The sequence below is a fragment of the Stegodyphus dumicola genome, chromosome 7 (assembly GCF_044657685.1).
Source record: "Stegodyphus dumicola isolate Sdum_Otavi_A_Nest chromosome 7, ASM4465768v1".
NCBI classification, from domain to species: Eukaryota; Metazoa; Arthropoda; class Arachnida; order Araneae; family Eresidae; genus Stegodyphus; species Stegodyphus dumicola.
Genome location: NC_140774.1, coordinates 148,102,140 through 148,117,293, shown reverse-complemented (window position 1 = coordinate 148,117,293; position 15,154 = coordinate 148,102,140). Strand labels below are relative to the sequence as shown.

The 15,154-nt window shown below is 31.6% G+C and overlaps 1 protein-coding gene across 1 annotated transcript in view; it reads left to right on the top strand.

Moving 5' to 3' along the window:
- Positions 1-15,154, top strand: part of LOC118185857 (cell surface glycoprotein MUC18-like) — a 1,126,921-nt gene that overhangs the window by 947,963 nt on the left and 163,804 nt on the right. The window contains exon 11 of the mRNA XM_085820901.1: positions 1,371-1,456. Coding sequence (XP_085677027.1) covers positions 1,371-1,456 — 86 coding nt within the window. The remainder of the gene's footprint in view (positions 1-1,370; positions 1,457-15,154) is intronic.

The following is a 15,154-nucleotide window of genomic DNA, read 5'->3' as shown; positions in this document are numbered from 1 at the left end:
ATAGAGCGATTATCTTTGGTTTTCGTACTAAAATGAGTTGTTCACATCGACACTGAATCGAAAAGTATTCCATTATTTTGATGATTGAAATGCGATTGTCCATTATCGAAAAGAATTGTATTCGTCAGAAGATATATCATTACATACGAGCCAGTTGCAACATTTGAAAGAAAATTTCAGTGTTCACTTTTAAAATACTGATAGTCTTAATATGACAGAATGTCTGATAGAATCTTCGCACTACTACGTATATGATCCTGATATTATGATGCAAGAAGAGTTGATTGCATGGAAGGAGGATATTCAAGCCTAAGTCTTATTCAAAAACATGGATGCGGTAAGTTATGGATTTAAAAATCATCCTTGGGAAATATTTTAAGAAAAAGTTTATTACTGAATTTTCATTGTTGACGTTTCTCTCAATTTATCTAATGGAATCCTCCTTTAAGCAAATTAGTAATTAACCAAAACAAGAAACTGATTGAATATTTTTGAATGAGGTTATTTAAAAGTTAAGTTAAGCAATATTATACCAAATATTAAAAGCATTCATCTAGACATCAATCGTAGCCATATTAAACTCGAACATATTGAACTTCTGTGCAGTTAGAATCTGATTTTAGTTCTAAAAACTTGTTTATATTTATAAAATTAAAAACAATAATAATAAAATATAAATAAGTTTTAAAAAAGTTTTCAAAGCATTTTTTTACATTCTTAGTCTAATTGTTATCTTGATATCATTTGTGTACAGTTATTTTTATTATTATTATGTTGTATGCTGTACATCCTTGGTCTACGTATCATCGTCATCTTCATTCTTTCCCTCCTCATCATCATTTTTTTGCTTTTCTACTACATATCCTATTATTCGGTTGTCATCGAGAGATTTTGATGGGAATAGTATTGTCTGCATCCATATAAGCTTGCATTTTATCTTCTGTGATAGTAACCTCCTCCAAATATGTAACTAAATCTAGAATGTCGGCCACGAGGACCACAACCTAGGGCATACGTTCGATTACCGTGTTTGCTTCTGTGTTTGTCCCCCTTTTACCATTTAGCAAGTTAAATGTATGCCTACTGCTGCGGAGTACTTTGGATCACATCTTGTGAATAATAGATAAAATTACTCGATTATGTTATGTAAAATACCCACAGCTAATGTCCAGTCATAGAAGGAGGGGAAAATGTTATCTTTACAACTCCCCATACACGTACACAAGAAAGAATTATTTATTCCAAGAAATAACCCCTTTGTTCAACACTGCCACATTTTCTCATTATTAATTACGTGACTTTACTAAATTAATCATTACAAACTTTGTTCGGTGTATTTTTCAGAAAATAACTGTTGTGTTTATTTCCAGGTGTGAAATTCCATTGCAGAATTACAAAGAAGAATCCATTGATTCAACTATGGAAAGTCCTGACGTTATTCCTGCAGAAAGTCAAGGTAAGACAAATATTTTAATTAGAATTTTAGGCCGATAAATTCCAGCCTAAAGGGAAATCAGTACGGATGTCAAGTCGAATGATATATCCTCAAAATACCAAGGCGAGGTTCGAAAGTAATTCTCATCTGCTTTCGATTATTTACCTTCATATGTAAAAAGATGCAGTTTGACTTTAAGGAAACCAAGTATAACTGTCGTATATTTATCGGTGGCTTTCTTAGAACTGAACCTACTTAGCATGGTATACATTTTCTAAGGTGCAATTTGATTTATCATCGGTAAACACGTTTATTATGGATTCAAACACAGCATTTTTATATCGAAAAAATTTGTCTTGGGCATTAGAGAAGAATTTACATTACTCGAGTTACGTAATTCTGGACCATTTATAACAGACATTTGAGAGGAATATTTTATATGAGATTGGTGAATCATATTCTTGGAAAACGGAACCGTTTTTACTGATACTAAAGAATTAGAAATTTAGATGTTAGTAAACACATTTTTTCGGAAGGCTCTAAACTAGACGTTAGAAATTGATAATTCTACAGATGCTTCTCATTGTGATTAAATTTTATTCAAACATTTTCGCATGCTTGTTTTTTATTTATACTTATCATTTTAATATTAATTCTAAAATACTAGGGGCCCACCAGCGGCCGAGCGGTAACGTCGCTGAACACTGGTAGTTCGGTCCGAGGTTCGTATCCCGCGAACGGGCTGGCTGCATGGGCGTTTTCGTGGTTTTCCCCATGTGTAACGTGTATACGAGCCAGTTTTCCTTAGAAAGTCCTCCACGAAGGCATCCCTCCCCTTAGGCAGATAGCCCTCGAGGCTTTGCCATAATCACACACACACACACACTAAAATACTAGGGTATTACAAAGTGATATTATATTTAATTTTTATTTTTTTTTCTAAAACTTTTATCTTATGCATCAAAAGCATAGAAAACACGTCTTTAAAACTCATAGAAGATGTTTTAAGATGAACATTTGGGAAAATCAAGAAAAAATAGCTGTATGTTAAAAAAAAAGTTTAGGAAGTTTGGAAATAGCACATTGGCAGTTCTTCACGAAAGCCAAACCGCTGCTTTCATTATTACGTAGAATCAAAAATTATCATTACAAAGTTTTCTGGTTCATAAAACTTGGTTTCAAAAGCTTATTTAAAACTGATTTCAGTATAGAGTATCTGGATTTCTCATGAATAGATTACGAGATCTAAATCATTATCAATCCATTAACTATAACATGAGCTACAAATTACTTTTTAATTCCTATAGTCTGAAAATATTTTAAATGGCTAAATAACTTTAAAAAAACCTATAAATTCAAACACTTTAAATAAAACCTTATTTTCTTAACCCACTGGCAGCCTTGATCCGAATCTGGCGAATTCAATATCCTCAAATTGGAATGCTTTTCAGACATATTTCTAAAACTATTACTAAATCATGTCGACTTGCAGTTTAAACTGTATTGCAGTATGGAATATTTACTTGAATTTTCATTTCTTTCTGGTCCTTTCAGTGCATTAATTGTTTCCTGAATAACAGTAACTAGCAATTCATGCTGTAATTTCGTATTTAGGGAAGCAAAGAATACACGCTATGCGCAAAAGAGATATAAACTTTGGTTTGGTTTGCTTGGTTATGGCAAAGCATGCAAAAGATATCTGCCTGAGGAGAGGGATTAATTTATGGAGTACTTTCTAAGGGAAATTGGCTCACCTACAAGTTGCATATGAAAAAACCACAAAAATGCCCATGCATTTGCCGAGATTTGCATCCGGGTCAATGTTCACCGATGTTCAGCGACTAACAACTTCTAGGAATCATTGCGGGTAAATACAATGTTGGACTCCATACAGAACACTTTAAAAATATTTAATAGCTATCATATTTCCATAATGGGAATATGCAAAAACAATACATGATTGCTACCTATAATTAAATTGTTTCTTAAATGGTATGGAATACGCACATGAAGACCACAGAGTTAAGTGAGGAACGTGTAACATGCAATTTGTCTTTACTTTAGACATAACAAAAGAATAGATTTCTATAAGCAAACGTTGGATGGTAAACATACGTACATATAAATACGTTCAGATAGACAATTCTTGTACTATAAAGAAAAGGGTACTAAAGTTGAATACTTTCCCGATTTTGCTATTTCTTAGAACCAGCAAGGGAGCTAGAAGAGCCAGCAAGGTGGACAGACAGTCAGTTGAAGACAGAAGTTGTCTACTAGAACTTTGATAGGGTCTTCGCACCCGAGTTTGAATTTTCTTTTTTAGTCGATGTGACTGATACAATTTTGTATGGTGTTGAAAACATCTGAGTTAAAAATGCTTCAACCTGCAGCTATTTCCTTTAACTGTGTTTATTAACTTGTGTAAATGTTCCTATATATAAAAATAGCGTTTATAGATAGCAAAAAATTTTGAAAATTAGATCTATGTGGGAGGTAATATCTTAGTCATCTTGGCAATCACAACAACATTCAAACAGAAATTTAAGTAATTCTGAATTATTTCTTCTATCGAATTTCAGATTTTAAGCTTTTTTCTAAGACAGCAGATTTATCTGAAAGACAAATGCAGGGAAACTATTTATGCCAAAAAAAAATTAGAAAATGCATCTTATTTCCACTTGCGGTGAAGAAATTTAGCGTTTAAATCTCTTTCTTACAAACTGCTATGAGAACTGCCTTTCAACAGCTGCTTCTACGAACCATTTGTATTTTACTTCCATCTTTTTCTGCTTCTTCATCTATCTTCTTCATCTATTCGCTTTCCATTTTCCACCTTTTCTGATTTCGTTGCAGTGCAGTTCGCTTATCCACGCTTCTTTTCAGTCTCAGCTTAAAAGAGGTCATAACGCTGTCTCTCCCTTGGACGTTTAATGAGCTTTTTCACATAAGTGGTATTAATGATAAAGGAAGCGCGCAATCAGTATCTCATTATCATCATTCAACAATTACCGCCAAATGTATGATTATAACTAGCCCCAAAATGCATTTGGAAACGAATCGCAGTTTATTTCTGAATAAACCTGTTATATCCCTTTCAAAAGTAACTTCCATTTAAAGACATATTGAAAATATTATTTTTGTCCAGAATTGTTTGTGAAGATAATTTGAAATTTTCGACAATTATTTTTCAGCTGTAATAAAATAAATGAATTTTTTACTTTTCACCAATATTTAAAAAATGTTGTTAATGCCTAACAACTGGGTCGTTAATTTTTATGTTTATAATACCTACCACCAACCATAATTAAAGATGTAACACTTAAAATATAATGTTTATAAAACTGTTTTGATATAAATAATTTTAGAGGTTCTGTTGGACCGAAAATAAGAGTTTATTTAGATATCATAGGAAAAGATACAACTCAACCTAAAATGTTTTTCATAATAAAATTGTTGACAGTAATTATAACTATTGCGCTTATAACCCCCTCAAGTTCTGCAGGTCGCCTCGAAGTGTGCTCTTAGTCGACAAGGGGGTGTACCTGGTCGGAATGGGTGAAGTACGTCGGGAGAGTAATCTCCTGGAATGGTCACCCAAGACGTGAAGGCCGTTCCATTATGCTCAGCAAAGACTTGCAGGCAGTGGAGCAAAGATAGACTGGAGCAAAGATTTGGACTTCGCCTAGGGGGCTCCAGTCTTTTTGACCAACACAAGCTACTCACTTCCTCCTCCTTATGTTACAGCTCTCTACTGAAAATTAAATGTGACCGTGGCTCACAGACTGCGCTGGCTAGACTAACAAGTGGCCACCTTAAATGTCTTTCCTTTGATAGTGGCAGAAAAATCCACCCCGCTTGTAAAAACTGATGTGACCATCCAGCTTCACCGGATCACATACTGGGTTGCACCAGACTTTCTAAGGAGGACTTAACATTCGATTCCTTCACTGTTATTGATTTTTTTGGCGGTCAACAACCTTCTGGAGCTGATCTGACATATGCCAGAACTTTCGAGGATAAGCAACAACAACAACGCTTATTTGAACATATTACGCAGTTTACTTAACTGCCAAGTAACTAGACAATTTGTGAAAGCAACACTACAAGACTAACTGTATCTCAATTTAAGCATGCGTAGCTCGCTCAATCCACCAATCAGTATTGGTTAACATTACGAATCTGGAGGTGAGATTTTATATGCAACTTTGAAATATGAAATCATGCTATTACCAAATAAAATATTGAGTGTGCGATTTTATCCACAACAAAAACATGTAAACTTTATATATATATATGTAATTTATTTACTAAAGAAATATTGACCATATTATCTCCTAATATAAATCTAGTCGAATGTATCAAAAAGAGGGAACCCACATGTAGGAAGTTTAATGCCGAAAATTATGTTTTAAAGGAACTTGAATGTAAATCATGAAAAAGAACTTTAAGGGGACTTGAATTTAAATCATGAATAACAAAATTTCAAACTTTGAAAAAGGAACTAAAAAACAAGTAATTATCGCTAATTAGGGCTATCTGCCTAAGGGAAGGGATGCCTTCGAAGAGGACTTTCTAAGAGAAACTGGCTCGTATACACGTTACACTTGGGGAAAACCACAAAAACACCCATGCAGCCAGCCCGTTTGCGGGATTCGAACCTCGCACGGAACTACCAGTGTTCAGCGACTTTCCCGCTCGGCCGCTGGTGTGCCCCGTTCAACGAGCAATAATTAATAAATGAGAAGTTGTTTTGTATTTTACTCAAGTAATAATGATGATGCCAAACTGGCAAATTAAGTTAGTCCAAAATCGTAGTTCCGTGAAGTGATAAGATATATATATAAATATATACATATAAAATTTTAAATAATAATTTAAGATATCTACTTTCCAGAAACATAAAAGAAATTAATGAACAGCGATGAGTGATATTAGAAATTGTAAAGAATGTAAGAGTGTAATTTAATTAAAACATACATAAAACGTGTAAGATTTGAAATCAATGAAATGATATGCTTATAGAGATAAAAACTCAACAAAGTATAATTTTCTTATTTCTGTGTTTTTTCAAAGGGATGGGCAAAATTAAAATGGTTACTAAGTTCTAATGTTACACAAAACAAACTTTCTAAAAGTTATAAAACAGCCAACAAAAATTAAAAATAATTAAAGATACAAATTAATAAACTGATAATTGCAATAATTTTTTAAATAATAAAATTTAATAAAATAAAGTACGCACTTTATAACTTCTCTCCTCGACCTTATTCTTTTACGTCACTGAAGTAAGAAAATAAAAGAAACTAATTGAATTTTTCATAGAAAGTTAAAAGAGTCCAAATCTTTTTAACTTGAGAAGATGGATTTAAATGACGAACTTGAAGAGGCTAAAAAATCTTGTAAAGATTAATTCTGAGGAAAAACATCACATCACATAAGGTATTTCTGCCGCCTCCTTAGCATGCCTTCGTAGCGTAGTGATCAGCACGATGGGCACATATTTCAGAGGTCCGTGGTTCGATTCCCGGCGAAGGTGTTGCTCATTTTTCACGTCTCTCAGCATCGAAATAACCTAATGTCTTTACAGTGGCGCCTGAACAAAAGGGTAGTGGATGATTATTCTCCAGACCCAGGATTTGGCGATTGGGTCTCCTAAAAAACCCCAGCCGCCCTTTAAAACGGGGAGTGTATAAGGTATTTCTCCCGGTTTCTTTTGATAGCCGAAACGAAAGACGGGAACATGACGTTGACGCAAATGAATTTGAAGAATTCTCAATCTTCATTTTCACGCATACCAAATCATTTCTTAATAGATAAAATATTTCTAAGCAATTATAATAATTTTATATACACTTTACGTCACCTTAGAATAAGAATAAAGGAAGGCATAGTAGTACAGAGTTGTCAGCATGGTGGGAGCTAAGAGAACATACTGACGTAGTTATTTGCGAGTGGTATTTATACCTAGTGGATGCTGAAAGTACTCAAAGCTGTGAATGGTTAATTTTAGGTTTATATGTAACATGGAGAGATTTCGAATTTAGGAGAACAGATGAATTTAGAGTGGGAGGGAGAACATCAAATTTAGAATAGTTAATTTTGAGGTCGCCCATCATCAGCGTCAGCACAATCATCGTATTTTATTATATCTTACATATCCTTCCCTTCAAAAGAAAGATTGGTAGAGCCTTTTTGAATAAAAAGCAAAGCAAGAGAAAGTTTAGTTTATCATATGAAGGAAAGACATGGGGAAGAATCAAGGAGATGTCCTACAGGTTTTCCTAAGCCCTTCATTGTTCGTGACCTTTTCATATACAGATTATAAAATACTTAAGCATATAATTTACAACTATTTTAACAATATAATTTCTAAATAAAACTAAATAATAAATTAACACAAATATAATTTTTATATTCTTTAACTTCTTCTGAATGTGCAATGTAAATTTTTGTAAAGTGTTTTGACGAAAATAGTTCCATAAAGTGAATGTTCAATAAAAGTCTTTCAAATTTTTCTTGATGAAAAATATTTCTATAAATTTGCCAACTTATCATGTAGAAATGTAACACAGAAGTTATGATTAATTGTATAAGTTCTTATTGTGGATACACATGTTTAATACAATAGAAAATTAAATATATAAATATAATAATATAATTGAATACTAAATAAGATAACGATACTTTGACTATTAATTGGTACGTCCGGTGTAACAAAATCAGCGTACCAGCTTGCTGATGGCTGGGAGATGCTCAAGTACAATATATCAAAAAAACCTCCTTTCCTTAGAAAAAGGTAACTGGTTTTTGGCATTCTACAAAGTTTTCCTGCTTTTCTTTCAAAATTTTTCGTATTAATTAATAAAAATACAAAATTATACAAAATTAAGACTGAAATTTAAAGTCTTAAATTTTGCAAAACATATCTGAATATTACCCTACAATAAGAAGAAAGAAAAAGAAAAATTTTGTTTGTAAAATTATGTGTGTTTACGCGTGTTATGCGTATTTAGTGAAAAGTGTGTCATCGAATATTCAAGTATAGTGTAAAATTTTAAGATTTATGATTATTCATAATAATTAATGGGTATATAAGATTTTTATAATTGTGATATTGTTTACAAACATTTTTGGAAATCCTTCTCTGAAGTATCAAAATTGTAATGTTAATGTTCCAGAAACAAGAACTTTTTACAGATTGGCCTTAAACCTTAGTAGGACTCTAAAAATGGGCAATTATTTCAAAAGAATATAGTGTTTAAAGTTATTACTGAATTCAGACTTTTACGACGTATAGTTTTTTTAATTGTTCAAAAGTTAATTTTATGTTTTGTATTTTCAAAATTATACTCCCATATTTTGCTGCTCTAAGGCCTTTTTTCTCAAAACGGCTTCTCAATCGCTTCGCCTTTTTTTTTTCTTTGAAAGAGGGAATGTGTAAATTAAAAAATATGAAAGTAAACTTCTAATTTTAATTGGCTATAGCCTTTTTCATTTTTTATTTAATTCAGAGGCTTCTTCTCTCTATGTTAAAAATAGCTCTATAAGACTAAACTGCGTCATTCAAATAAATCATGCGATCCTACGTAACACTAAATACAGATACCTCTTGCTCACTCAAATAATTCTAAACCAAAACTTTTTTAACTCGAACTGAAACTTTTTGACTACCTTCCTTCTTCCTCTGAATTTCTGCACCACTTTTATCTCAAGCTTTCCTTGGGGCAAGACATTTTGCGGCTACCTTCTTTGTTCTCTGAAAATGTGCTAAGCTAACAAAAATGGAAGGGCGCATTAAGACCCTTTTCTGTATGTGAACCAAACATTGCTTTCCGCAATAAAAAAAAATTCTTGAATCCGGTCATGTCTGCCTTGCCAAGTTTCTTCGCTACCCATCTATTACGCCACCCCAAGTTCCAAATCATTTATATCATGTCACACACACACACATACATATATATATATTATATATATATCTTAAAGAAAAAAAGTGAAAGGTACACTCGAAGTTGCACATAAAGCAATATTTAATTAACCGAGACTTCAAAACACCATTTCGGCAAAATTAACAAAATATGTTTCAGTGTGGAATGTGTATAAAGTTTAACAATATATGTAGCAATACAAAATGCGCATCAAATTTTAAAAATTAAAAAACAATTAAACTAATCTTCACTAACCTCAGTCACTCCAGAATTGTAAGTACCTAATTCTTAATGTAGGAGGATTTATACAAATTTTAAAAATGAACAAAATATAAAAACAAAACTTATGAATTTCAAATAATTTAAGAATCGTCTCTTGAGCAATGAGTTGATACTTCTTATGAAACTTAACAATGTTTCGGCCAAGCTCACATTCTAAGCGAGAAACTATAAGACACACCAACAGATCTTAATTTAAATTCCCCAATAAATCTTAATTTAATTAACTGACTGTCAAGGTATAAGATTGTGCTCGCTTAGTTGTCAGTGCAAATTAATTTAATATTTTTATAATTTGTAAATTTTCATATGCTGATTTTATCGATATGCATATTCCTACAATATGTATACATTTCATTTTCAAAATGATTTTGTGAATTAGACTTAATTTTATCGTACTGGCTAATGATTTTTTAATTAATTATATATATAGAGAGAGAGAGAATATTTAATTGAATAAATGCTATTAATGTCGTTCAAAATGTTGCGTAACTAATTACTTGATTTAAAAAACTGCATAAAGTATATGTAATATACTATATCAGCCAAAATATAATGAAACAACTTCCCTTGGGTTTTCTTTTTCTATAGTAGCAGCTGCGAATTAAAGTTAATTAATTTGTTGAACACCTTAACTTAGTTTTCATATTAATGAAAGTAATTAAATAAATATCTTAACTTGCATACCAATGAAGTTCTTTAGGTTTAAAATATTTCCATTGACCATTCCATGCATTACTGAATTATTTTGCATTTAAGATCTACATGTTTCCCCAGGCCTTCAGTCTTGTCTAATTTTAAACGTAATTTACTTAACTGAAACATGGGCTTATCCTTCTAATTGCTTTTAATATCGGTCCGATAGTTTTCGAGCAAATATATTTATTGAGAGAACAAATTAGTTCCATTTGTCGTACTATTGTGTCGTTACTCCTATTTCTATCAAATATTCTTCGTCTGTGCAGCATTGTCATGCAAAAGTAAATCACTGTAATCTCTATTACCATTTCTTTTACACGAAAGCCTTTATTCCTTAGTATATAAATATGTCTTGAAAAATTTAATTTCGCAAAGTGGTATTTGTAAATTATGTTGCAAAAATAATGTATTTAATATGAATGAGTTTCCTGAAAAGAAATTATTAAATTCCTTTTACTACTTTTTAATTATAGTTTTATATTGAATGTGTATATATTTGTTTAAAATTATCAAATATTTATTTTAAAGACTGCAGCTGCCACTAAAGCCTGTTTGATGTAACTTAACTTCCATGAACTAAATACGGCGGCATTTGGGAATGTGAAAGTGACGTAATAAGATATTCAGTGATATTATTGCATTTTTTGAAATAAATAGCGTATATTTTCAGCTTATTAACTGACCTTCTGTAGTTCTAGCTATGGAACTATCTTAAAATAACTTGCATTTTGTAGTGCCGTACTTGCGAATTCAATGAATGAAACCCAAGTATGATATAATTTTGTAGAACAAGAGGTAGAATATCTTTAAGAGAAAATTGAAGTAATAAACACCTTGTTTCCGAGAAAAGAAAAACCCTTTCTGGAGTAAAAGCAAGAATATAGGGGAAAGGGTCAATTGTAAACATGACCAGCTGAAAAATGGATCAGTGCTAACCAATTATACGACTGAAAAGAGCTTAATTGAGATAGAAATTGCTGAATGTAAAGCTGAATTCATAACCAAAACAGGGAAATAATGCAACACAGTAGCAATTTTATCGCGTTTTTAGGAATATTTGAAATTAAATTAGAGCTCAGTTATTCCGACGGAATCCTGAAGGGAACGAGAACATCTATCTTGCGTAGTTTCTTTCCGCGAAATGTATTCATACGGACAGGGACAATTACTGTCTACGAATCACAACTGCTTTCACGAAATAAGTGGACGTGGAATGAAGCACTGCCCTTAGTGGAGTATCTTTTCACCCCAGCCTACCAGTGGTTAACGGATTAAAGTCACTAGGTAGTGTGTCCCATCGTTGAAAACGTTGCTTGCATTGGGATAGGAGTATATTCCATGTGTAACATTAATACTGTCAATTTTCTCTAGTCTCCAGGAAGGTATTCTTATCTGGGCAGTTAATTTTCGAATACTTTGCAGCAATTAAATACTCCAAGAACTTTATACCCATAAAATAACAGCTTATAGAAAGAAATATTAAAGCAGAAGTTTTTACTCCTTTTGCCAATTTCTTTCAGATAAATTGTTAGCAGAGGAAATAAAATTATTTCTTTTTATAATTGGCCTCTGATAGTTTCGTATATTGAGAAAAATTGTGCTTATTCTTTAATTTGTATACTTTTACATTTCTTCCATCACTAATGCTTCTTCAATATAAACATTTTCTGGGAGCATTTTAGTTGATTTTGTTGATCATTATAAAAGAGATATCGTGTTTCATATTAGATTTTGTAGTTAATAAGTAAAAACGTGAGAACAGTTTCAATATAAAAACTTTAAGTCATTGAAACACAATATTTTTCATAATCCCAAAAAACTTTGTTAAAATCTTAACAGTAAAAAATTCGTTACAAATTTAATAAACTTTAAGCAATAAAACATATCAGTAACGATGGGAATATTGTATATATAACTGACACAGAAGCTTACGGATAGATGGTTAAAGTACGTCAGTTTCAAGATCTAGTGTTATACACTAGGCTAGAATATAACATAATTTTTCAAAGATTCCTGGCTGTCAAACTCCTGCTCCTTTCCACATTTGACGCTCGAAATAAACTAAAGACAATAATGTGTTCATCAATAACCTATCTCGGGCTTATTCTCTTATCGCAATGTCACTTACATTGACAGATACAGAATAACGGTATTCATCCGTATGTTCATGTCGTGCAATGATTAGCTCGTAGATTTGTTTGTTCAGGAGTCACAAGTTCGAATCTAAACGAGAGTACGGAGCATTTTTTAAGCATTTCGGACTCCTAAATTCTGAAAAATAACACCTCACTTATATTATAATGCAAAATTAAATGAATGCACTGACTGCAATTTTAAAAATAAGAAATAACAGAAACTTTAATAATACAAAACAACGAAAAACTGTCAGGAGATACAAACCACGGTTTTTATAAGATGTATGAATGCTCCACATGCTAGTAAAAACTTCACAGCACCTTTATGTTACTGTTTTCTGGGGTTTTATAAGTACGGAGTGTAATATATTTCACTGCATGAAAAATATAATCCAGATCTCTGTTACCGCTTATGGAGCAAATACAATATAACTTTACATACATTTACCATTTCTCACATATTTTACTCTTGCAGATTCCTAGAAATATTACTATGTTTTAGGTAGTCATATACAAATATTGCATATGTAATTTATGATTAGCCTATTAACAACTATTTCTCGAGAAATTCCTAGCGATTTCTTGAGGCTAGTGACTGGAGATTAATAATTACTTATTAGTCTCCAAGCTACTGACTGGAGATTAATAATTTCTTTTGAAATGCTAGGGTTCCTGAAAACCTCAGTTGAGAATTTTTGCATTTCAAATATCAAGGATTAAAAAGGTATAGTCTTGTAAACGTGCAAGTCTTTTTTAAACATTAAAGATACTTTAGCCATTTTTATTACACATTAATGATTATTTCGCTTTACAGTGAATAGAATGGCTTTCCAATTCAGTCTTCCTGCATACCCCTGAGCAATTACTCAATTGTGTTGAAACAAGCGTTATGCAAAATATAAGGTTTCAAATACCCAGATTCAGTATTAACTAAACAACATGTCGGAAAGCAAATATTGGAAATACTAAAACAATAAGAAAAAGCATGCAACTTATAATGATTCATGCTGTTTTAGTATCGCCAACATTTGTTCATGTTCAAAGCATTCTGTCGTCAATTATAATTGTCTTCTTTTCACAGCAGCTTTTCTTTTCATTATTAAGGTTTCCTTTATTCAGTTTGAAAACTATATGTAGGTTTTTCTGTTTCTATTATTATATGTTTCCTTAACTTCTCTTTACATCTAATAACTGTCGTTTCATGTTTAAATTTCGATGTAAATAAGTCTTCTACAAGTGCGCTGTTAAGCGTCTAAAAATTTGGCCATTTAATGATTTAACATTAGTGGATTTTCATTAGATTACTTCAATTCTATTGTAATTTATTTAAATAAAAGGTTGTAAATAAAATAGGTATATTTTGCAAGAATTAATCGGAAGGTGTAATTTAATCTCAAGTTACTGACTTCAGCTGATTTAAGATATGTGCTTACAATCAAATCCGATTGTTTTCTTCATTCTGCTAAGAGAATGAATTAGGAAATTGTATTTAATGCTTCTAACGGGGGTGAGGAAATGGTTGTTTAACCTTTGTTATCTACGTAGTCGTTTTTCTCAAAAGCTCTTTGTGAAAAGACTTTGGATTGTTTATTGGAAATGAGTATTAATAATTATCAAATAAATTTGTGTTGTAATGAATTTTCAACACAGCTATTGCAAAAGGAATAGCTGTAAGCAACTGAATTATTATATTTTGTAACGTTCTTTCATGTGCAATGTTTTAAGATCCATGATCGTTGAAATATCGAAATATATTTCTTAGAATTTATATTGAGCGTGTAATAAAGTGGATGTGGGTTTTATAAAGGTTTTCTGTGAAATTAAGTTGTAATATAGTCTGGCTAGCTTGTTATCTGTATTATAATATTATAAACCTTACGTAAGAGTTTGAGGATTCTGATTTATAGCAGGCGTTGTTTTGAGCTCTTTTTACTTCAAGTGTTGCAATCGTTAGATTCCTTACATCATTATTATAAAGAAGTAATGCAGGAAATAATAAAGCAAAAGTGGAATCACAGTTTCTTTATTACTTTGAGGGACTAGGAGATTGCACATACTTCTATGATTCTTTTATTACTTTCATCCCCCCCCAATAAAGTACAAGATTCTTGGTTTAGAAAATATCTTTAAAAATTCAGTCAAGTAGTTAACTATACGTTTTGAGAGCGTCTGCCCTCTTATTCGTTCTTTCTGTCAATTTAGTTAAAACTATTCCTTCCCTGTTAATTGCAGTTTATTCGCTTTCTCTCTCTCCTAGAGAACAAAAAAGCAGACTAAAAGAGTCTGAGTCATTATTACATAGTACCTTTTGCTCATATAAATGCTTGTATTAAATATAAAGGATACCTATGACTCATGTTGGGATTATGAATGAGAAAATTGTTTAATTAACAAATAACTTAAATGTGTCTGAGCAGTAGAAACAAACTTTTATGTTATATACATATATATATATAGTACGATCAGAATTGAAAAAGTTATCATAAGTTCCACAGTAACTAGAAGAAATGCAAACAATGCTTAAAGCACAAATAATATGCTGTGAAAAAAAAAGTGATTTGAAAGAGAAATTGATTATTTTGCCATGATTTGCCGTGATTTTACCATAAACGTTTAGTGAGAAGAAATTTGCAATATAAGAAATAATAAGTATCATATTATGAAATACTCGTAAAGGTAAC